This window comes from Gossypium hirsutum, chromosome A10, assembly GCF_007990345.1.
Source record: "Gossypium hirsutum isolate 1008001.06 chromosome A10, Gossypium_hirsutum_v2.1, whole genome shotgun sequence".
NCBI classification, from domain to species: domain Eukaryota; kingdom Viridiplantae; phylum Streptophyta; class Magnoliopsida; order Malvales; family Malvaceae; genus Gossypium; species Gossypium hirsutum.
In genome coordinates, this window is record NC_053433.1 from 20421673 (window position 1) to 20446685 (window position 25013).

A 25013-nucleotide genomic window follows, 5' to 3' on the forward strand; every position below is an offset into this window, starting at 1 on the left:
TAATTCACTTAACTAAAATCTAATTAATCACTCAAATAGCTTCGTAAATTTTTCTAATAAATATTTACGAACCTGATTTTCTAAAATAGTAAGCCAAAAATACGATTTTCGATACCCGTAAATTTCAGGTCATTACATGTCATTCAATTTTCCATAATTCAAATGACCTAATCTATAATACCATAAACAAAAATATTCAACCGTATAAGTAAAAAAAATAATATTTTTATTCTTATTAAAAATATTGAGTTTGAAAATACTCTCATACATATACCCTTTCCCTACAAAAATTCCTCCATTCGACAAAATAAACTTATCTGCCTCAAAAACAAGTTTGAAACCAAACTTATTCAACAGATTTCCAGACACTAAATTCTTCCTAACTTCTGGTACATAATATACATCATTTAAGGTTAAAAACTTTCCAGAAGTGAATTGTAGTTCAACAGACCCTTTGCCTTTAATTGCTGTGGTGGAAGAATTTCCCATGTACAAGACATTGTTATTTTCACATTGTGTGCAATTTTTGAACATGCTTTTGTCTTTGCACACATGTTTGGTTGCTCTGGTATCAATCCACCATGTATTATCATCTTGTGCCATATTAATTTTAGATATCATTGCAACAAACTTTTCATTATTGTCAATCTTAGAAGATGATTTCTTCTTTAAAAATAGACATTCATTCTTGAAATATCCGGGTTTACCACAATGATAACATGAGCCCTTTTGTTTCTTTTTGAACTTAGGTGCTCTATTAGTTTGTTTGAACTTTCTCTTGAATGGTTTAGTAGTCTGTACTTCCTTCGTAAAATGCACTTCAGCATTTTCAGAATTTAGGATCCGATCTTGCTTTTGATATTCTTCTACAATACGAAGATGATTTGCTAAAGCCTAAAGAGATATTTCTTCTTTCTTATGTTTTAGACTTCTTTTAAAGTCTTTCCAAGATAGAGGAAGTTTGTCTATTATGGAGGATACAACAATCATTTCATCTATTTTCATATCATACTGCTTGAATTGACTCAGCATCTTTTCAATATCACGAAATTGTTGCATAACAGAACGATCATCAACCATTTGATAATTATTGAAATGACTGACAAAAATTTTTTTACTTGTAACATCTTCGATCATGTATTTTATCTCCAATTTGTCCCATAATTCTTTAACGGTGACTTCGTTTTGGTAGTGTCAAACAATTTATCAGATAAACCATTAAATATGTGGCCCTTGCATATGTAATTATTATAGTCCCATTTTTGCCTTTCTTGGGTTGCAACAACAGATTCATTTTCATTTTCTTCAAGTCTTGGAGTATCCAAAACATAAGCAATCTTTAAATTTGATAATAAGAAGTGCATCTTTTTCTGCCATCGTCGAAAATTGTCACCACCAAACCGATCAAGTTTGACAAAGTTGGAAGCCAACTCCTTTAGTGTTCTACTTTCATTTGTTGTGATAGTCATCATGAAATATAACCTTAAAACTTTTAGTACAAATTTCCGATAAGGAAAATCTCGAACACACGAACATAACTCGAACAGAAAAAAGAAGAAATAGGACAAGGCTCCAAGGCGTGTATCAAGCCACTATCTTTTAGGTTATATTCGCCCCCACCTATCTTCGGTGTACAAATGAGTTCCAAGCAAATTAACCTCGAGGGTACAATGAAACCAATGACTATTTGTGTTTTGCACTAACGAGAATAGTCCACTACGCACTGAGCAATGTATAACAAGAAACTCAATTTCTACAAAGGATTTCTGCAGTAATACTTTATAGAATAATCTAATAATATTAGAAAATGAAGGAATGAAAGAAAGAATATTATAATTTGTTGGTGTGATTTCCTAATGAAATCTCATTCCTATTTATAGGAACTTTTCATGTTTCTTCATAGAGACATCTTTCCATATGTGTCTTTTTGAATAATAATATTTTTAAAATAAACACATAATTATTCATTTAATATTATAACTATTCAAATAATATTATTTAAATAGTTATAATTTTTTTTCAAAAAATTAAATAATATAACTTTTGAAAATGCTCCAACAGATTTGAAGTTTGGTAGGTCATGGAATAATCATGTGAAGAGGAAGTGAAGCAATTATGGGAAATGAGCAGAGGAGGAGTGATGGAAAAATTAGAGTATGTTGAGAAAGGTTTACAAAGATGGGCATGGTAATAAAAAAATCATATAAAGGGCTATCAACGAAACTACTTACTCATATTGCAAAATTGGATGAATTGGAAAGAATGAAAGAAAATTTAGAGGAGCTTATTGATGTAAAAATTCATCTAAATCTTGAAATTGATAAAGATGAAAGGTATTAGGAATTGTGAGCAAGAATGAATTGGCTAAAAAAAGGTAACAAGGATACAAAATTTTTTCATACCTTTGCCTCCCAAAGAAGAAGAGCTAATAGAATTGAGGAGTTGAAAAATGCACGAGGGCAACTTGTTATGGACAAAAAGGAGATGGCCGACGTGGCGAGGGAATATTTTCAAGAGTTATTTTCATCTAGAGGAATAAGAAATCCCGAATATATTCTATCTGGGATTGAAAGTTGCATCTCAGAAACTATGAACCACATGTTAACGAAAAACTTTACTTTGGAAGAAATTGTTTATGCTCTTAAAAACATAAGACCGACCAAAGCTTCTGGGAGAGATGGTTTCTTTCAGAAGTTTTGGCATATTGTGGGAAAGAAGGTCAACAATTTTTTCCTAAATATTCTGAACAGGGACGGTTCGGTTGTGGAGATTAATATGACATCTATTGTACCCATCCCTAAAGTGGTAAATCCTGTCAACCTAAAGAGTTTTCGACCTATCAGTCTTTGCACAGTAATTTACAAGATTATTTCTAAGACAATGGCAAATTGATTCCAAAAAAGTTTAATGTATTGATAAAACCCAAAGTGCATTCGTGCTAGGGAGACTTATCACAGACAATATTCTATTCACATATGAATTAATGCACTCTCTTAAACAAAGAAGATCGGGCCAGAATGGAAATCTTGCTCTAAAATTTAACATGAGCAAAGCATATGATAGAGTGGAATGTGAGTTCATTGAGAGAGTCATGCAGAAAATGGGCTTTGCTGATGCATGGGTGTCTTTAATCATGAAATGTGTTAAGACAGTTACTTATGCAGTGTGCATGAATAATGAGATAGGGGAATCTTTCAAACCAGAGGATTGTGACAAAAAGACCCTTTAAGCCCATATATATTTTTAATATGCGGTGAAGGATTTTCAACTTTAATGCGATTAGCATATTGTGAAGGAACCATAAAAGGAGTAAAAGTTTGCTAAAGGGGGCCAAGTATTACAAACTTATTATTTGCAGATGACTGCATCTTATTTGGAGATGCTACGGAAAGAGAAGCACAAAATCTCAAAACCATATTAAGAGAATACGAAATATGTTTAGGTTAATGTATTAATTTTGAAAAATAATTAGCCTATTTTAGCTCAAATGTATTTGAATAATGAATGGAACAAATAGCGACTTTATTGGGTGTGCGAACATCAAGAGATCTAGAAAAATATTTGGGTCTGCCAAAAATTGTGGGAAGAAATAAAAAAAACGATGTTCCAAATCTTGAAAGATAGAATGATTAGTAAGATTAGAGGGTGGAGTGCTTGTTTCTTATCTATAGGAGAGAAGGAAGTTTTTATTAAAGCAGTGCTACTGACAATCCTTACCTATGCTATGGCATGCTTTTTACTACCAAAACCTTTTTGTTCGGAATTAGAAAATCTTATGGGTCAATTTTGGTGGCAAAAATAGCATAATAAACGAGGAATCCATTGGTGCGATTAGAGGAAACTTGGGGATTTAAAAGAAGACGGGGGAATGGGCTTTCGAGTTATGTCTAAATTTAATATGGCGCTTACAGGGCTGGCAATTAATTTGTTATCCTGATTCGTTATTAACAAGATTGTTAAAAGCAAAATACTATCCACACGAATTTTTTGCAAGCAAGATTGGGGAATTTACCTTTTTTTACCTGGAGAAGTCTATGGGCAGTAAAAGACCTTATTGAGAAAGGGATGTGTTAAAGAGTTGGGTTTAGAGAGGAAATTTCAATTTGGAATGGAGCGTGGGTCCCAGGTGCCACAAATTACAAGATCCAACTATCATTAACCCAAATTTAGTATACCTTTCTGAGTTAATTGAACAATATGAAAATAAATGAAAAGAGGAGTTAATTAGAAATACCTTTCACCATGATGAGGCTGAGAAGATTTTGTGTGTTCCTCTCTCAATTGAAAAAGAAACAAATAGCATGGTGTGGAGAGCAAAAGCTTCGGGGACTTACATAGTACGCAGCAGTTACAAAATGATTGGGACATTAATTTACAGACCTTGCAAAGCCAATACAAATCTATGTACAAGAAATTTTGGCTTGTGGATATGCCATTGAAGATTAAAATATTAGTATGAAAAACTCTAAATAATTTCCTTCCTACTCAAACTAATCTTTTTCGACGAAAGCTGGTAAGCTTCGTAATCTGTCCAAGATACTCGTAAAGTGAAGAAACGGTAGAACATGTGTTTAGAGACTGCCCTCTGGTACACGATATTTGGGCCAAATTAGGGATTGGGTGGACCCTGGAGCAAGATCAATTCCAGTTTAAGGATTGGATCCAGGTTCTTCTCGAAAATGAGTGAGCCCATAAAATTAGAACTATTATGTGTGCTATATGGGCTGTGTGGACAGCCAGAAATAAATGGGTTCATAAAAAACAGATGCAAAAAAGTGATAAATTGACTCAATTCATTCTTACCTACTTGTGAGAGTTGGATGGAATATGTAAGCAGTTACCTGTTAACAAACTGATGACGGAAAACTGGAGACCTCTTGAGGAGAATTATGTTAAAATCAACTTTGACGCTGCATATGAGAAACAACAAAAGAAATCATGCACTGGAATTGTGATTAGAAACTTAAGTGGGCAAGTCTTAAAAATAAAAGTCCATTTTAACAGACACATTCCTTCAAAGTTTGCGGTAGAGGTTCTCGCTTGTGTCCAAGCGATCCAGTTCTGGGCTGAATTAGGCTTCTTAAGAAGTGACATTAAAGGCAATGTTATGTCCGTCATTAAGAAGATTAAAAGCGAAGAAGAAGATAGATTAGAAATTAGGGCTTACATTATTGATGCTAAATGATTAAAAAATTACTTTATCTCATGTAGATTTAGACATGCAATGAGACAAATGAACAAAGTGGCACATCTATTAGCAGAGGAAGGAATCAATATGAAAGAAGATACTTATCTGAGAAATGGCCTCCCTAGATCTGTTACCCAGGCTGTCGAGGAATATAAAGCCATGGAAGGAAAACATAATCGACGAGTTCCAGTTGGGGATAAGGAACCATCGATGATATGACAAGAAAATGGTAAAATGGGAATGCCTATATTGAGTCATTTGAAGATTGGGGAAAAGAAATGTTTTGACAATAACGGTATCTGACTTAATTTGCTCACACACCAGAGTAACTATTTTGGGAATAAATTCTCTCTCTGAAGGGATATCTGAGTCATTGTTTTCTTGGTTTGTTAAACGAATCTCTCTAGAAATGAAATGCAGAAAATGTGAAAAAAGAAATGGATTCGTCAAATGAATGAAGACTGGCTGTTGATTTTTAGGGTTTGTTAGGTATTTTGATTATTGTTTAGGAGTTTTGTTTTATGCTTTTTGGCCTCGGCCTTTTTCTCTTTTATTTGATTTGTTTTTCATTGTATGTGGATTTCTATTTACTTAATGAAAGCATACCAGACTTTTCTCAAAAAAAAAAATTAAATTTGGGGTAAATTATCAAAATAATCACTTTTGTTTGTTTCAGGTTACATTTTAGTCACTTATGTTTGAAATGTTACGTTTTAGCCACTTGCGTTATCGTGTTGTAACATTTTATTTACTGAGCGTTAATCGTCATTAACGGTAAGGTTATTTCAAATAAAAATTTTCGGTTAATTATACAATTGATCCTTTTTTTCATTTTGAGCAATTTAATTTTTTTTATATTCTTTAAACTTTCCCCTTTTTTTTTTATTTTCCATTCTCTTCTCTTTCTCCTTCTGTTTTCCTCCCTTCTCCATTTATTTTAACGTAGTTTTTCTATGTTTTCTATTTGTTAAAACTAGTCCCTATACTTTTATTTTTTTAAACAATTGATTTTCTTTTTATCTCTTTATTTCTTTTTATTTTTCCATTTTCTCATATTTTTCACTACAGAAACATAATATTTGCTTATCAAATAAACCAAGTCCTTATTTTTTTCACATGATTCCTAAATTAAATTTTCACTCAAAATCAAATATCAATAGTTTTTAATCAAATCTCGATTTGAATATAACCTAATTTTGAAACTAAAATTGGATCTAACTAATTAATATAAAAAATTCATATCCTTATTCAAATCTAAACATAAATTGAATTCTTTATATTCAAAACAAAGTTTTTCCGTTTCCAAACTTTTATAAAATCATGTAGATTATTCCTTTTCTTTTCTTTTCTTTTCTGTCGAATAAAATTAAGCAAACGATAAAATTGATCTAAATCTTCTTGGATATTCCCAAGCAAGCTTGATTGAAAGTCGAGCATGGGTAAGTTTTGTATGGTGATCATTTTAGTCATTAAAAGTGTAGAGTTTGTTTGAAAAATCCATGAAACAACGTAGCTTCGAAAAGGTGAGAATGTTGTAGGTTAGAAAATAAGGTGGTAGTAGGGGTTGGTTAAGAGGTTAAGGGAATGGGTTCAGGAAACTTTGTTGATGGTGGACTGCCATCAGCCACGACTAGCAAGTTCTTCGAGTGAGGCGAGCTTGTGGACTAGGTCATTGAAAGATTAGAAGTGGTTCGTTAAAGTGATAATAAATGATGAGGTTTTGTAATTATAGGGTGAGAATATGTGAAACAAGTTTTATTTTGGTTTTAGTTTTCACTTTTTCTTTTTTCATAAACATAATAAAGTTTTAACAAATGTAAAATATAGAAAAACTACATTAAAAGAGATGGGGAAAGGAGGAAAATAGAGGGAGAAGTAAAAAAAATGAAAAATGAAGAAAAAAAAGTTAAAATAACATAAAAGAAAAAAATTTAAATTGCTCAAAATGAAAAAAATTATGGGAAACAATTGTATAATTCAATCTAAAATTTTTGCTTAAATGATGATTTAACGTGTCACGTCAACTTATAATTACATTGTTAATGACAATTAACGGCATAATGACAAATGTTACAACATGTTAATGAAAATGAGTAAAATATAACATTTAAAATATAAGTAATTAAAATATAATCTAAAATAAACATAAATTTTGAAAAAAACTAGTAGTTAACTAGATTAGGTGGAAACCCCATTGACATGTTAATGGTTATCCAATGGGTAATGGGTGAGGTTAGAGATGATGATTGAAAAAGTCAAGATGCTTCACTTGTATTAAATTTCCAATACTCTTGGTCTTGGGGCCCATTTTCATTTAAGTTCCACACGTCCTTTTCATCTTTGTGGAAAAGCAAGTGATCTTGAGAAAGTAAAAATAAAGTAATTATTTGGTAAAGAAGAGTTTACTATATGTTTTATTTATTAATTTTAAAGTTTTAAATAAAATTGAAAGATACATAATAAAATTTCAATCTCGTTTATAAGATTAAAATTTTTTATCAATAATTATATAAAATGGATTAAAGTCTGAAATCTTTTGTGAAATTTTGAAGGAAAAAATTGATGGGGTTCATGTAGGAATAAGGCATATTTTCATGCAATTAACTAAAAAGTTAGTCAAGATATAGAAAAAGTATATTATAATCCAAGCTTCTCTCTCTTGAAATGACAAAGAAAGTGAGAATTGCTGACCCATGAAACTACTCTCTTATTTTTTAAATATCTGGAACAAAAAATTCCAATATGGCTCTTTCCATGTTATTTCCTTATTTGTCAACTCAGTTTAAAGAGTAAAAAGGATTCCAATTCATGTTTGGGGGATTTGCAGCCTTCAATTGAATTTAATTTAAAATATAATTAATATCAGTTGAATTCCTTTATTTATTAAAAAAATATGTAAATTCTAATTGTTTACGTTTGAGATTAAGATTTTTTCGTTTTTTCAAGTATGGTATTAAGATAATTAAATTCGGATTATTACATAATTTGAGTTGTTTAAGGACGAGTTTGATTCTATAATAACTTACTCAAATTAAAAAAAAAAAACTAAACTAAACTAAACTAAACTCAAGCAGCTTGCCAACCAAGTTATGCTATGTGGTCAAGGACATCTATCTTGGCCCCCCACCAAGTTAAATTAACTGCCAAAATCCCCCACACCCCAAATCAAGTGATGAATCTTGAAACCTGACTTGAGCATGGCTTTCCTTACTTCTTGTTGGCTTATTATTGAATCTATAGTCATCCCTCCTGGATATTTTCTCAAATGGTTTTATTTGAGCTTCTATATCCACCCTTTTTTTCTTTGTGCTTGCCAAGTTTTTCTGTGTCTCAAATGGCTGAAAAGATGCATTTTAGCTTTGTTGAGTTATCCTTTTAGAGTCATCTACTTTTTGGTTTTTTATGTTGATAAATTTTGTAGATATTGTGTCGTCTATATCTTCTCTTTTATTAGAGCTAAAGAGGTTGATTCAAAACAAGTGTTGATCTTGGAAGCTGCTGATAATATTAGTCAAAATCAGCTCATCAGCTTATGCATTTGTTCAAGCATGCCATCCGATGCATGGAAGACTGAATTTGTAGAGGCTAATGGCTGTGAAGATAACCATGAAATTCTTCCTGGAAGAGAGTCTTCGAATATGGAAGACTGGAGCTTTTATTATCTTCAAAAGGACTTGAGCGCATATGAATGTTCATCTTCCTTCTGCATTTCTCCATCCATGGATGAATCATATTTGAATGAATATTCACCGTTGTTTAGTTCCTTGAGCACACCATTGATGCAAGAATGTTCATTACCAGCTTGCAGCTCTAGTTCTCAAGTTCTGGAGAGGGAGGTAATAACCACAGCAAGAGATGAGGATGAATCAGAAGGTTTTTACAAGAAATATTATGAAAGAATGAGATGGTTTGATATTTTAAACCATGACAGGACTCAGGGAATAAGTGAGTATTTTTCTTTGATTGGTTACTTTTATGTGCAATCTTATTGTACTCATTGATTGGTTACTTTTAGGTGCAATCTTGAACGTGGAAGTGGGGATCCCAAGTTCATTGGAGAACATCAAGGTGAAGGATTTGACAATCCCCTACATATCATGGAGCAAGCAGGATAAAAAGAAGCTTTTGAGAAGTTTACAAAGTGATTTTGAGTTGGTTTATGTGGGTCAATCATGCTTGACATGGGAGGCCCTGCACCATCAATACAGAAAGGTCAAGTTCCTGAGCTTGACCAACTGCTTGTTTGCTGATAATTGGGCAAAGGATTTCCAAAACTTCCAAGTATTGCTAGAAAGATTTTTGGAAGAAGAAAGGTATGTTTATAAGGGAAAGAGAGCTTGGAATTATGTTCAAGCAAGATTAGCTTCCAAGACCCTTCTTCAAGTTCCTAAACTCACAGGTATTTCTTTTAATAGTTAATCTTCATTTCTATTATTATACAGTATGGGATTAACAATACTAGCTAACAGATTATAAACACAACACAAAAAATATATATAACTAAAATATTACACAAAAAAATAACACAAATATGCATTAATATATAAGGATGTTTAAACATATTAGTATTAAATTCTAACTTGACTTTTCAACTTGGAAAGAGAAAGACTGTGCTTACTGATATGGCCTTAGAGAAATGTATTAAAATGAAAGTCCACGAAGGTACTTATCAGCCATAGAAAAATGCAGTTTAAATATAATATTAAGATCATTTATATTTGCATAAGTTTAGTACGACATGATCTGAGATATGGATCTTATTATTTATTTTTAACAAGATTGAGATGCAAAGTTTAACAGCTTCATTGGAAAGATTATGTCTCTTCTATATAATTAAGAAATTTAGCCTCAATCTGATCATTCTTACAGGGTTTTTGGAGGAAGAAAAAGATGGGAATAAAGGGGAAACAGTGGATGCAAAAGCGGTGTTGAAGGCAATAGAGAAATGTATAAATGCTTTTGGAAAATTTATAACCACTGACAGGACTAAGAGTTGGTGGAAATTCAAGACTTCATTATGGACTTATCCTCCAATGGAGGATCCAAGAGATTTACATCTGCTGGCTGACCTAACCACTACACTTGCAAAGGTAAAGAAGTATTCAGGGACGGAATTCTTTGCGGTTAGAACTGTTCATAAGTGGACAAATACTGTATGGACCTTCACACTTAGGTTGATAACCCAATCCATAGATGGGTATAGTGACATGTTGGTTAGGAGGAAAACTAAGGACTGCATATTTAGAAGAGTTCAAAAAGTGGAATGATGATATGAAATAATGATTATATTTTCATGTTTGAAGCAGAAGGAACTATGGTTGAAAGATTTACAAGGGAAACGAAAGTGCTGGTTTAACAAAGTTGTGAAACCTATGGAAGAGTCCCAGAAAGAGACAATGGTGTTTGCAATGATAGAGATGCAGTTGATATCGAGAGTATTGCAGATGTCAATTGTATCCACTTCTCAACTCAATTGGTGCCAACAAAAGCTAAACAACATTCAATTTAAAAGAGGGAGGCTTTTCAGGACTGCCACTGGCCCTCTTTTCCCATCCTCTTGATTTGCAGCTCATTTTAAAATTTGTAAAAGGAGAAAAACCTTAAAATACACACATGTACATATTTGTACGTGTTTGTAAATGACACAACCACACACATATATATATACATATTTGTATGTATTTGTAAATAACAAAAACCAAGATTAACTTGTAAGGTATAGTATATTTTAATCAAATTATACTTTACTGCTATGCAGGGTTTCATGACTTCTCTTTACAATCATGATATTAGGTATCTATAAATAAGAGAAATGACAATTTATATATCATGAATCAAATTCGGTTAAGTTTGAGTCAAGTAAGATATCAATAGTCTTTGTGTTTATTTAAACTAATCCTTATCTGATCCCGTATTATTTTTAATCAAGAAAAAATTAAAAAATAATATTTAATATTAAAGATGATATATCAATAAACTTAAATTTATTAATGTTTTAAAAATTAAATTGAAGATCAAATTGATTGGACTTTAATTTCCTATTCAATTAAATTAAATAAAAATATTTAAAATATATGTTGAGACTTTAATTGTGTATGTTTTAGTAGTTACATGTCATGTACGAATCACTTGTGACAACAAGATGGAGACCTTTAAGTTTTCTTGGGATTGTGACTTACTTAATTTTAGTTGATTACTTATCAATAAATGATCACTGTTTCGTGTTTAATATGATTTTATTTATGCTGGAATATTTATTTTTTTCCCTTTGTCGAATTTGTGAAGTAAGAGGAGTGTTTTGATGGTCAACAAACTTTATACTTATCCTTTAAAGCCTTTAATTTATTTTTACTTGTAGCAAAAGTCTATTTTAAATTTCTTAGGGCTAAAGTTTTTTTTTTTTAATTTGTGATTTTGCTCTGAAGCTGATTGATTTATGCCTATAAATAGGTTGCTTTGTTTCACATGACTGATGTGCATCTTGAGTATTTGCTTATCTTTTCTTTATATTTTTATACTCTTGTGTGTTAGACATTTATTAGAGAATTATTGTCATTTGTAAGTGGGGATTTTGAGTAAATGATTGTAACAATCAGGGCTCATTATTATGGCTATAATTATTCATTGTATAAAGATAAATTAGGATTTAATCAATAGGTATCTGAATAAATTGTTGAATAAAATTATTCGTTGAGTAAAACTATACAAAGTAATATTATTATTCGAATTATCTTAACAAATATTGTGTGTTGATCTATCTCTTTATGTTACTTTCCTTTCAAATTTATTAATTAGACTTGATTGAAACATCCAGCAAACTTAGCTACTCCTTTTTCAATATGTAAGTATAAAAGCCACTTATTTTACAAATAAAAAACCCAAAGCCCAAGTTAAAAATTACTAAGCTCGAAAGTCTTTATGCCTTTAGACTTTCATGAATATTCTAGAATTTTTAAAACAATGTTCAGCACTCACCACTTTGGTATAATCTAAAAAAAAGAAAAGCGTGAGTCTTTACCATCAAAGTTTAGTTTTGTTGATTTTTTATGTCAAAATGTTGGTTGAGTTGTAACTAGATAAAGCTACTACCAGTCATAAAATATGAATTTAACTATCATTTAGAATATTTTATAAGTAGATGAATAAATATTTTTTTATAGAATAAATTAATAATACATTAAATTTTATATAAATATATAATAGTTTAAGTAAATTATGATATAAAACAATAATAAAAATATCAATACAAGTTACACTCTTTTTTAAAGAAGAGACACATGTTCCCGTGTATTAGCCTAATAGTTAGGGTGTTTATCGCCTTAGGTATAGCTTAGGTTCGGATCGCACTAATCACGTTACTGTTAGAGCTTTGCCCTCCTCATGCCATTCACCAAAAAAAAATCACAATTTGGTCATTGAATTATTCAAAAGTTTTCATTTAAGTCATTGGATTGTTAAAATCGGTGCCATATGACTTTCTCTATTCGCACTATCTCCATCAATCAAAAGCTCTCTTTCATCTTCTCTTCTATAGTTCAATTTTTTTTTCATTAAATAGTTTTGGACATCATGAATCTATGAACCAAAATTCAAACAACTTTTTCCTCTGATCTTTGACATTGATCGTTAGATTGACTTGGATCTAAGGTATGTTTTTCTACTAGTCGATGGGTAATAATCTAACGTACTGATCATCAAATTGTCGCTTGGAGCTCGTTGGCGAAACTTTTTTTTTAAAAAGAAACCTTAACAACCCAGTGACTTAAATAAAAGCTTTTGAATAGTTCAGTGACTTAAATGAAGACTTTCAAATAGTCTAGTGATCAAAAAATAATTGCCCATAGTTTAGTGACTAATGGTGTAGTTTACCCTTATTATTATGGTATCAACTAGGGATGGGGCCTACTAATAAGTGATGGGTGCGGTGGTATGGCACATTGAATCCCTAATACCCTTGAGTCGAGAACTGTGTTAAATCGGGAGTAAATATGTCAGAATTTGATAAGGTTATAAAATACAAATTATCAGTTTTAGTAGAGGGAGAAGATAAATACTGGAGGTAATTGAAAAGGATTTTATATTGTGAGGCATCGACTTAATTGTAAAAGAGTGAAAAGTCTTGGGGCAAAAGTAAGAAAATTATGAGTTGGAATGGTTAGATTGAATTGGAGAAAAAAGGAGGAAGGATTAGAGATGAAATTTTACCTAAAGAAAATATGGCTCGTGAATGGTATTGTAGAGAAAATTGAAGGATTAATGACTAACTTGGTGTAAAAGTATGATTGGTGGAAATATTTTAATATTTATTATTTTTAATTATTAAATTAATATATATTACTTTTGTAACATTCCTACCTTACTCGTTCACTAAATCTAGGTACGGAGTGTCACAGTCAAACCGGGTGGATGTATACTTCTAAATATCACTATTTTAAAATCAGACAGCATTACCTATTTAAAACTTTTACAACCGAAACAAAAAATTAAAATAAGGTTCACAATTTTAATTCTAGATTATAAAGGAATTATTTGGTTACAACACATTCACCCTATTGGCGAAATCTCTAAAGGCACCCTCTTTCTATGTGCATGACACTTACCGTCAATGCCCTAGACTTATCATGGTTTGGCTCAGTCTGTAACACCCTAAAATTTGGGTTTTAATTACTAAGCTGTGTCAGTGAATATGTGCTTGCTTCTGTGGTTGTGTATTCTATTTACTTACTTGAGATATGATGTTTGAGTCACATGGATTTTGGAATTTGTTAAATTCCTTAGTTGAACCTTTAGCTTAGGTTCATTGTTTAAGTTTAATTTTGTTCCTTTTATGTTAAGAATGAGCCTGCTAGTTCACTTGTTAAGCATCTATCTGTTCTCTGGTCCCGTGTTTGAGTCTCTACAAATACATCAAGAATTTATGTTTTTGCATTCATTCGCGAAACTGTTCTGAACTTTAAATTTTCTTTTCTTTTAAATGCTTTAGACATTAAGTTCTTTCACTGTTTTTCTTTTTCATTCCTCATTTTTTTTATTTGCTTGTGTTCGTCTCCAAAATCATTGCTTGGTTTCGTATATCCTATGTAAATGCTTCGTTGAGTCACGATATTGTTTGCTCCAATGTGTCTTAAGGTAAATAGGTTCACTGTTGTTATTTTGTCATTGTGCGGATTGGGAAAAACTACTAAATTTTTGAGTTTTGGTTAATTTGGTTTTTGTTGTGTATTGATACTTTAGGGGGAACTCAGGAGACGCCTAACGTATCTCGTTTTGCCTAGAAATCAAGCGTGTACCGAGAATTCACGGTAAGTTAGTTTCTTACGTTTTGCGAAGTGAGTTGAAGGTTTAGACAAAATTGGTTGTTGTTAACTAATTACAAATGTGTTGTGAATTGGTTGTCGAAACATGTTTTAGGCTTGAAAATTGCATTGTAGTGCTTCTACAGCGTCAGGTAACAGGTGGGTATCGAAAATTTTGTGTTTTCCTGTATTTTTTTATCAAAAACGAGGCTATCAATGACACACGGGTTACCACACGGGCATGTATGTAGGCCGTGTGGGTCACACGGTCTTGCGAGAACCCGTGAGGTAGGTCGTGTAACTCATTGAGTTTGAATTTGGGGCCACACGAGTGAGTCACACGAGCATATGTTAGGTCGTGGATGAGAAGTGATGTGCAAGGGTCACATGGGCAAGACACATGAGTGTGTGCCAAGCCGTGTGAGGTATACGGGCTAGTACACATGCGTGTGCCCAGGCCATATGACACACTGATTTAATAAATTAGGCACATGGGCAACCACACAGCCGTGTGCCAGGCCTTTTGGAGTGATACGGATCACTATTTGGGTGTGTGGAACTGAAACGCCAACTTTGGAAATGTTGTAATTATAGTATGGAGCAAGTATATAATAGCTATAAGATAGGTATCACTGTGTTGAGCTTTATGATCTACTTTATTGTGAATATAAACTGGTTCTATTTATATTCTGTCATAACAGTATGTGTGATTGTAATTACATCTATAATACGTGTTCATATCTGTTATCTGTTTTGTATTTACATAGGGTGGGAGTATAGTGTGAATGAAGTATTTTGTAATGAATTGGTGGTCAACCACTCATGATATTATCTGATCTGCCAGTGACACTATAAACACTGCAATGTGTCATATCGACACTATGGGGTGTGTAGATGGATAGGTATTATATACCTATTGATGTGTAGGGGGATAGAGATGGTGTGTAGTGAATGGAATAGGAAATTGCTCCTGTATTTGTATTACATGATATGTGCACCTAATTGTATTAGTGTTATACATGTATTTGTATCAACTGATTACATTTCAGGATTGTTGTGTTTGGATTCGACTAGGATATTAATCTGTTTGAGAAAAATGAATTATTATCCAAATGATCAATAATATCTAAATACTTGTATATATGTTGTCTGTTTAGTTGAAGTTTTTCAATACAACACACTAACTGCTTGAATGAATTTCAAGGAATCCTTAGGAATAAGTGGTTGGAAGACGTGGGGCTCGGTCATCTATCGAATTTACTTGTATATAAATGTGTGTGAACCTATGTTTACTTCATATTGTTTAAACTTGTATAACATGACTATGTTCTGGATATTGGTTGTTTTATAATTTAACAATGGTTAAATATGACTGGATTCTAGTAAGACAATGTAACATTCTAAACTTAGTTTTCTGTCTAGGCTGGGTTTAGGTTGTTACATTTAGTGTTGAACCTATGTTTAGTTCGTATTGTTTAAACCTGTATGACATGACTATGTTTTGGATATTGGTTATTTTATAATTTAACAATGGGTAAGTATGGCTGGGTTTTGGTAAGACAATGTAACATTATTTTTCCACCTATTTATTGTCTCAGGGGACTCTCTATGTTGCCATAGTTAAACTGTGGTCTTACAAAGTGTACTCCATGTTGAATGTCCTAGTGAACTATCCTGTATTTACTATCCCAGTAGACTATCCTGTATTTATTGTCCCATCATACTATCTCATGTTTGATGTCCTATCGGACTATCCCGTGTTTAATGTCCCATCAGACTATTTACGATGTCATAACGTCTTTCAGCTATGGTCTTATACGATATAACCCTGTGTTTATTGTCCCAGTAAACTATCAAATGATGTCATAGTGTCTTTCAGCTATGGTCTTAGTCTTGTTTCTATCATGATGCCATAGCGTCTTTTAGTTATGTTCTTACTCATTTTTATCATGATGCCATAGCATCTTTCAGCTATGGTCTTAATCATTTTAGGTATATAACATCTGATTGGTCCTATGGCATAGCCATGATCTTTTTTGTTTACTCTTCCCAATACATTCCTTCCATTCCTCCATTTCACCATTCCTAACCTTGATGCTAAAACACTACAGTGTCCCCTTTTCAAGGCCCAAAGCTTTGCTCATCACCGGTGCATACAGCAACACCGTATGGTGATATCTAACAAAATCACTCATTTTTCCTATCCTAACTTCATCTAATCCCGACGAAAACCTATTTTCGTATTTCATATGCAATATATGCATCTATGAATAAACAATATGGAATCATGCATACTGAACTAGGATGACAGATACTCATAAACCCATGTAAACTTGCAACATACTTAGCTTTTTAGGAGTTAAGTGTAGAAACTCACCTAATACTCATTTCTCTCATCAACTTAGCTTTTCCAAACACCAGAGCTTCCATTCTCCTGGCAATTAAACATGACAACCAAATCATGGGTTAGACTCGGTGTTTTTACTTTAAACCTCAATTTTTTAAAAAAAATACAGAACCCTTAAAATGGTTCTTGAAACCCTTATCTTCATTCTCTTACTCCCTACATTTACAGAAGGACTAAGAACCTTACCAACTTACTGAATTTTCCACTTTTTCGACTTAAACCTTACGATCATCTCTCAATGCAGAGCTTTCTTTAATCATTGCTTTCACGAAGTAACTAAGAAAGAAGATGAAGAAATGAAGAAAATGAAACAAATTAGAGAAGAAGTCTTCCGGGAAGTCATTTCCCCGCTATATACAACCCTTCCCGTATGGTCTTAAACCGTTTAGAAACCATCCATTGACAATCATTTTGTCCCCCACTAAGGAATCAGCTGGTTCTAATCCAACAAAACCGAAATTGGATTTCAACCTTGTCTAATTTCGATCCCAACTTTTCTTGACTTTTTAGCAAAGACCGCCAATTTACGATCTCTTTTGATTTAACCCCAAATTTGTTCCAAAGTTTTGAGTTTAGAGAAATCCGGGGTGGAAACTTTAGAATAGTTTAGAAAGATGATGAAATTCATTCATCTTTTCCCCATTCTCATTTCATTCATCTTTTCCCCATTCTCATTTCATTCTCTTTTCTCCATCTTTACAACTTTTTTTTATTACAAATAGGTCTTTTTTCACCATTTCCAAGTCTTTAAGCTTAATTCCTACAATTTATTTCATGAATATTTAGTGAAATCAATAAAGAAGCCTAATAGCTATCTTAGTTTCATGAGAAGTGTATCCATAGTTATCTTAAAGGAGAGAGAAAATAAAAATTTGGGTTTGAATGTAAAAAATTAAGAAAAAGAGAAGAAAATCAATTAACAAGTTGGGGACAAAGGCAAAGAAATATTTAAAGAGTAGAAGAAGAAAGCTTGATTCCAAGCCAGTTAAAGAGTAGAAGAAGAAAGCTTGATTCCAAGCCTTTGGTTGTAAGTACAACAATAATTTACTTATTTAAATAATATCTAAGTATTGAATTTTGTTAGTTTAATTATATTAATATTTATGTGACTAATTTTATACATGATTATGTTAACATTTAATATGAGATTAGTTTGTGAATTGTTGAAATTTATTGGATATTAATTACAAGGTAATATTATTGTTTTGTATTAAAAGTATGAAAAATGGACAAATTTGGAAAATGAGGAAAAATGGACATAAAAGGTAAAAATTAGGGTTAAATATAAAATTGGTACTCGAATTTGTCCATTTCTCCCAAATTAGTACTTATGGTTTTTTTGTCCTAGGTTAGTACTCGAACTTTTTTTCTGTAACTAAATCAGAACCCGAGTCTAACGTCGTTAAGTTTAAGATAAGTGACGAAATAAGATTGTGACATGTAGCATAAATGATCTCATAATAATGTCATAATCTAAAAATATTAAAAATTAATAAAAATATTTTTAAAAATTATTTCCATTTTTTGTCCTTTTTTCCTTCTTTTTTCCAGTTTTTCTTTTCTTCTTCCTAATTTCACTTTTCTCTCTTCTTCTCTCCTCTTATTTTTTATATCTCCCCTCTATGGATCCTTTTGGTACTCTCTCTAGAAATCAAGATATTATCTTCTTTCTTCAATGTTTGGTGTTTTTTTTAAACAAGAAGAAAAAATCAAAGGCAAATTGGGTAAAATCTATAATTTTTGCTTTCCCAGTTTTTATGGGTTTCTTTTATTTTTTTGCTTGGTTGTGTTTTAATAGACTATTGTGGATATTAATTTATCTATTTTAGTTTATATATGAAATAATTTTGAATTTGTAATTGAATTTAAGAGATGATGATGAACCATAATTTTTGTTTTGAAGTTTTCGATTCCATTATTGTTAAAGGAATCAATCATTTTTATTTAAGCACGTATACCATGGAAAACAAAAACCCAAGTGAAATTGAAATTTAGATGATTATTTAAAATAATACATACAACTAAGAAAAGAAACTGTGCCTCGAAAAAAAGCTATAAACTTTCTAACTTCTGTTTGTTTACTGGAAAATTAATTGCCAATAAAAAAGTAACATTTTTTGGAAAAACAATGGAAAGGAACCTATAACTGGGATGAGGAAACAAAAGATTAGAAAGAAGTTGGAAAAAAAAGTGATAATTTATTACATACAATAATGGAGAAACAAACGAAATCCGAAAACAAGATGTTGAAGTTTTTGCCTAAAGCAGCTTTATCAATGATTCCGGCTGAAGCTTGAAGGAAGTCCAAGAGTGAAAGTGAAACCTTCAAAATTGCCATAGCCTGCTCCCAAGCTCTACCACTCCCCCTGATCTTCACCTCACCATTATTATTCAACCATCACCCTAAAACCACCACCACCACCACCACCATCGACCATGTTTCATCATTCTCACCACATCAGCCCAATGATGTAAATGCCCCCATTACCAGAAATCAAATCCAAATACCCAATCCATCAAACCCAATAAGTATCAAACAACAACCAATATTAGCAAACTAAAAAGAAAAGAGAATCTATTCCATCATCCAAAATAACAAGGACCTACCACGCAAAGAAGTAAAAAAAGAAAAGGAAAAGAGAGAATAAAGAAGCAAGGAAGAAGAAAAAAGGTGAAAGAGACGACCTTTAAAACCAACAAGACCAACGATTAGAACAAAACAAATTTCCAACTAAATCTCCAAAGAAAATATTCTATAATTTTGGGATTTACTAAATCCCTACCACTAAAATTGGTTAAAGCTACTAACCCATTAACCAAAATGTGAAAGCAAGAGTTAGACTTGAGAGAGCTCACCAGATAGCTTTGGTGTCATCGTTAACTAAGTCCTTTGGTGTATTCGTTGGTTGAAGAGCTCATTGGAGGAGGTCGGGCAGTGGCCTACCAACGGTCTAGAAGCAATGCGACCAAGGTAGGAAAAAGAAAAAGAAGAAAATGAAATTAATTGCACAAATAAAAAAATTGGGGGAGAAAAGTCCAAAAGAATTTTTTTTTTAAATTTTTTTAGATTATGATATCATATGATGTCATTTATGCCACGTGTCATAGTCTTATTCCGCTATTTGTCCTGAACTTAATGATACTAGGTTCGGGTATAGATTTAGTTGACCGAAAAAAGTTTAGGTACCAATTTGAGACAAAAAAATTATAAGTACCAACTGGGAGAAGTTGACAAGTTCGAGTAATAATTTTATATTTAACCCTAAAAATTATATTTTAATATATATAGGAAGTAATGTATGTTAGTGAGTGACTTGTATAATGATTTTGAATTGTTGTGAGAATGATTATTGAGTTTTGAATTGACTGGGGCTAAATTCAAAAGTATATAAATCTTGTTCTGAGATGTAAATGAGAAATTGGTTCTATTATATTTGCTCATGTAGACAAGATATGAACTAGTAGGATATAGATGACATGTTATTAGGAAGCATTTAGTGCGTTCTCTATTTTGACATCGCACTTCGCTACTATTTTGTTCTGACCTGGCACTCTAGTTCTACTTTGCACTTTGGTGCATCCCTGTACTATTTTTGTATATCCTATGTGTTTTATTAAGCCTACATTAGGCCTCCATTGAATAATAAAAGACAAAAAATAAAGCTATAATATGACAAGATTATGTGATAGTGATTGAATGATAATGAAAGGAATTATACTATTAGTCAAAATATGGAGTTACTAATACTAATATGTTCAATACTTATTTATTACAATTCTATTGTACTATGTTTTCATTTAATTAATAAAACGTAAGTTTAATTCTCATTATACTTACTAAGCTTTCACAAGCTTCGTTGAATATGTTGCTATAAACAGTTTGGATATCATACATGAGCTTGCAGTCATCCAAATTCATAATTAACAATAAATTTGCCTACACTAAACATGGCAAGTTTTTGAGCTAAGTCGTGCTAGGAACCAGTGGGCCCTTGCTCCTTGGCATCACTAAAAATTTGCCTCAACAAAATCAACATTAAAACTCAGATTAAATCACATCTATCAGACTATATTTGATAAATTAAACGCAAAATTAAAAAAATTAAAATTAACATTAAATTTATTCTATTAACAAAGTAATGAAAAAAATCAAATATAATAATATTAGCAGTTAACTTTCATTAAATCAATTCTAAAATTTGAATTGAACAGTAAAAAGTTAACATTGTTACATTTGGGTACCAAAATATTTTTTTTGTCAAATATAAGTAATAGATTAGATCAAAAAATAACACATATACTACATTAGAAAAAAAATCAAACTTGAGTACCAAACAATATATTAAACCAGATAACAAAGAAGGAAATTCGTTGATGAGCGTTGAATTGTTAAAAATAATAATAACGTTTAGTTTTAAAATTTTAGGATTTAATTTACGCTCTGTTTGATAGAATGTTGAAAAAATTCAATCAATTGAAAGTTAAGATTTTCAGCCACTTAATTTTTTAAACAGATTTGATAACCCACAATGAAAGTTGTTAGATAAATTTTTTTCTTATCACTTCTTTTTTTAATTAACCTGGCCTGCAGCTTTTATTAAAAAAAATGAAAAAACACAGAAGAAAAGAAAAGACCACCAAAACAAGGCCCAACCCCAAGTCCAAAGGAAAAAACAAACAAAAGCACAGAAACCCTAAGCCCAACTTCCAAAGAAACATGGCAAAAACCAAAAGAAACCTAATCCTAAAGCACCTACAACTAGAAACTTCGTTTTGGTACCTCCATGTCTTCTCTGCAAATAGATCGTCATTTCAGTGCTCCGGAGGATGCCCAAATCTTCTGTATGATATCAACTGAGAATACCCCTTCAGATAAGTATTTGAACTTATAATTTCAGATCCTAGAAACAGTATCCAGTGAATCTGAGGTATCCATCCTCTTTATTGGATTCATTTCCTGGTCTTTTACAATCTCATTTTCTTTATTTTCAGATCAGCGTTCGCCACATTTTCCAATCTTTCGTCAGGTTTCATGGATAGAAGACTGAACCCCCGTGCTTTCCCCTGTCTCCATAGTCCATTCCTCCACAATGACCAGAACCGCTATTTTTATGGAATCCCCTCCCAGACTAGTTTCACTCCCATCTTTAAACCCCTCCTTAGCCAAGGTATGCGCTTCTATATTTGCATGTCGTCCTATATGTTTGAATCGACATGAGACAAAATACTTTTGAAGTATTTTTGCATCAGTAATATATTCCCTTAAAACCTATCTGTCTTCTTCCTGATATTGAAGTTTTTTTTTTATAATATTTAGGGCATCACCTTCCAATTCAACCTTTAGGAACCCAGATTCTGCCCCAAATCTAATCACCTGAACACAGGCGAGGGCCTCCGCTGCAAATGCTGTCGGGATGTGAGTATTGATGAAAACTTTAGATTTTAAAACCTTACCCCTCTAGTCACGAATTAAAATTCCAGAGCATGATCTCATACATTGTTTGTCAAATGCAGCATCAAAATTAATCTTCACGAAGGGATCTCTTGGGGGGCTCCAACCTTCTTCCCATGCATTTCTGTCAGGTTCTTGTTTTCTTACTCCTTCAATTTCTCGAATATGATTTTTAAAAACTGGGCTAAATCAGCTACATGTTGGATTTTCCTTTCATGTACCAATTTTTTACGTGACATCCATAAACCCCCCATAAAGTACCTAGAATTAATATGATCTGTTGACTTGATTCTTTCTCAAATAACAACCTCAGCTAATCTTTAATTTGTAACTGATTTTCCTCTAGGGTCCCTCTTATGCCCAGACTGGTCCAAACATCAATAGCAAAAGGGCACTCTCTAAAGACATGCTCGATGAGCTCCCAAGTCGTCACTGGTAAAGATTGTTTAAGTATGGATAAAGTTATTAAGAGTCTTCTAAACTAGGATTTTAATTTTTAAGGGTAGATCCACCGCCCAGAGTTTCCTGTACATGGTTTTGTAAAAGTCGGTGTTAGCTTGTAAAGTAATTGGGTTATCTATCTGTAATAATTTTTTTGTAACCACTCTATACTGAGTACGATCCTGAAGCTTCACCACACTAGACAAATCTATCTGCTTCTTTCTCCATGGGGAGGGGAATGCAAAGAATTCTTTCAGCATCATTGGCATGAAAGGTATTTTTGATCAAGTGGGTATTATGTTTATCATGACTTTTTTGCCACCAAAACCAGCCCATAATATTTTCTAAATTGACACAAAGTAATTTCGGAAAAAGAAAACTTGTCATTGAGTAGGCGAGAATTGCCTATAATACTGTTTTAATCAATTGATAAAAATCTGGCACTCCATCCTTTAATCTTATAAAGCATCCTATGCTTAAGGAGTTGAAAGATTCTTTTCTTATCCCTTCCAATCATGTGGGGTAAAGCCCAAGTACCTTTCTGGGTTATGCGAGGTTCGAACTTCCAAAATAGTCACCACTTGATCCCTTCTGTAATTTAGCACATTCGAACTATAAAAGGCCATAGATTTATCCAAATTTATGCACTGCCCCGAACAACCCTCATATTTTCAAAGTATAGTTCGTAGATTATGTCCTTCCCTTTCTGTGGCATCAAAAAATAAAATAAAATCATCAACAAAAAGGAGATGTGTGATAGTGGGACCTCTTCGATACACTTTTGCCCCCTTTATCAAACCTTCCTGCGTTGTTAACCTCGTTAGTGAATGGACTTAGGGGATCTCTTTGACGTAATCCTCTCATGGGCTTGAATTTTTATCCAAGTTCACTGTTTAGGTACACCGAATAGCTTACTGAATTAACACATCGCATAAGAAGTTCAACAAAAGATTCAGCAAAACCAAGTTTCTGTAAGACTTTTTCCAAAAACAACCACTCCACTCTATCTTCTTTTAGCGCCAGACTCCCATGTTGACTCAATCTTCTTTGCTTGAGAGTATGCATAAGCTCATACGCAAGTAAAATGTCATCCATAAGCTCATACGCAAGTAAAATGTTGTCTGTGATAAGTAGTCCTGGCACAAAAAACACTTTGGGCTTTGTTAATACAACATATAAAACTTTCTGAAAATGGTTAGCAATTGCTTTAACTATAATCTTATAGATAACTGTGCAAAGAATAATGGGTCGAAAATTCTTGAGGTTCAAAGGGCCTGCTACTTTGGGGATTAGAACAATACTTGTAGAATTAATATCATCCAATGCACTGTCATTATTCAGAATATTCAAACAAAAATCTCCGACTTCAGTTCCAACAATATACCAGTATTTTTTGAAGAAAAGAGTAGGGAATTCGTCATAGCCAGAGGCTTTAGTTGGTCCCATATTTTTAATCACAAAAATGTTCTTATCCCTAGTGAGTTCCTCAGTCAAATCATTGTTCATGTCCTTCGAAATACGATTTTCAATCCCTAATAGAATATAATCTCTAAGGAAAAAGGTTTTCAAAATAACGCTTCACAACATCTGCCATCTCATGGCTGTCAGAAGTAATTATTCCAAATTCATCCTCTAGCTCATCAATGCGATTCGCCCTTCTCCTTTAAGAAGCAGAACTATGAAAGAATTTTATATTTTTATCTCCTTTTTTAAGTCAATTCATCCTTGCTCATTGTTCTTAATATTTTTCTTCATTTTTCATCTCTAAATTTAAATAAATTTTGGTATCAATAAGTTCTGCTATGTTATTATCCGTTCTATCCATACCATTAACTCCTCAATTCTAGCAAGTAATTTTTTTGATAATTCAGAATCGAAGACTCAAAAACTCACTTTTCCAATGATCTTAAAATTTAGGTCGTTACATTTCTCCCCTCTTAATAATTTCGTCATCGAAATTTACCTGAAAAGAGATGGGGTACTATGATCTCATTGTATCTTCCAGTTTCCATGTTGCTTCTTCAATATTATGACTTCTCCATAATACTAGATTTTTTAATACCCAATGCCCATTCATTTAGTCATTTTCCAACAAATTCGAGCTTTTCTACTACCCCTTTTGCAGCTCGACCATAACCATTTAAGTTCCTCCTTACAAGATGTCTCCATGGTCTACCAAGCCTCAAATCTGAATCCTTCCCTTCTTATACTAATTCCTTCGTTTTGGTT

At 32.3% G+C, this 25013-nt stretch overlaps 1 protein-coding gene and 2 long non-coding RNA genes across 3 annotated transcripts; 2 read left to right on the forward strand and 1 right to left on the reverse strand.

Moving 5' to 3' along the window:
- Nucleotides 1-4281: 4281 nt before the first annotated feature.
- On the reverse strand, nucleotides 4282-5756 carry LOC107897593 (uncharacterized). Its single transcript, XR_001684211.2, has 2 exons — nucleotides 4842-5756; nucleotides 4282-4627 (listed from the first exon to the last, which is right to left on the reverse strand). It is a non-coding gene; the product is annotated as an uncharacterized lncRNA (long non-coding RNA).
- A 2586-nt stretch (nucleotides 5757-8342) lies between these two features.
- On the forward strand, nucleotides 8343-10941 carry LOC107897592 (uncharacterized). Its single transcript, XM_041078956.1, has 4 exons — nucleotides 8343-9133; nucleotides 9204-9587; nucleotides 10058-10278; nucleotides 10495-10941. Exons 1-4 carry the CDS (start codon nucleotides 8386-8388, stop codon nucleotides 10747-10749), a joined length of 1608 nt encoding a protein of 535 aa, XP_040934890.1. The 5' UTR covers nucleotides 8343-8385; the 3' UTR covers nucleotides 10750-10941.
- A 10549-nt stretch (nucleotides 10942-21490) lies between these two features.
- On the forward strand, nucleotides 21491-23040 carry LOC107897591 (uncharacterized). The gene is made up of 4 exons (XR_001684210.2): nucleotides 21491-22059; nucleotides 22209-22307; nucleotides 22406-22474; nucleotides 22690-23040. It is a non-coding gene; the product is annotated as an uncharacterized lncRNA (long non-coding RNA).
- The last annotated feature ends 1973 nt before the right edge of the window (nucleotides 23041-25013 follow it).

Excerpts from the sequence above, each read along its gene's own strand:
- LOC107897592 (XM_041078956.1), top strand. The coding sequence starts at position 8,386 with ATGGCTTTCCTTACTTCTTGTTGGCTTATTATTGAATCTATAGTCATC. Across the intron at positions 9,134-9,203 it reads TGACAGGACTCAGGGAATAA|GTGCAATCTTGAACGTGGAA; the intron begins GTGAGTATTTTT and ends GGTTACTTTTAG. Across the intron at positions 9,588-10,057 it reads TCAAGTTCCTAAACTCACAG|GGTTTTTGGAGGAAGAAAAA; the intron begins GTATTTCTTTTA and ends TCATTCTTACAG.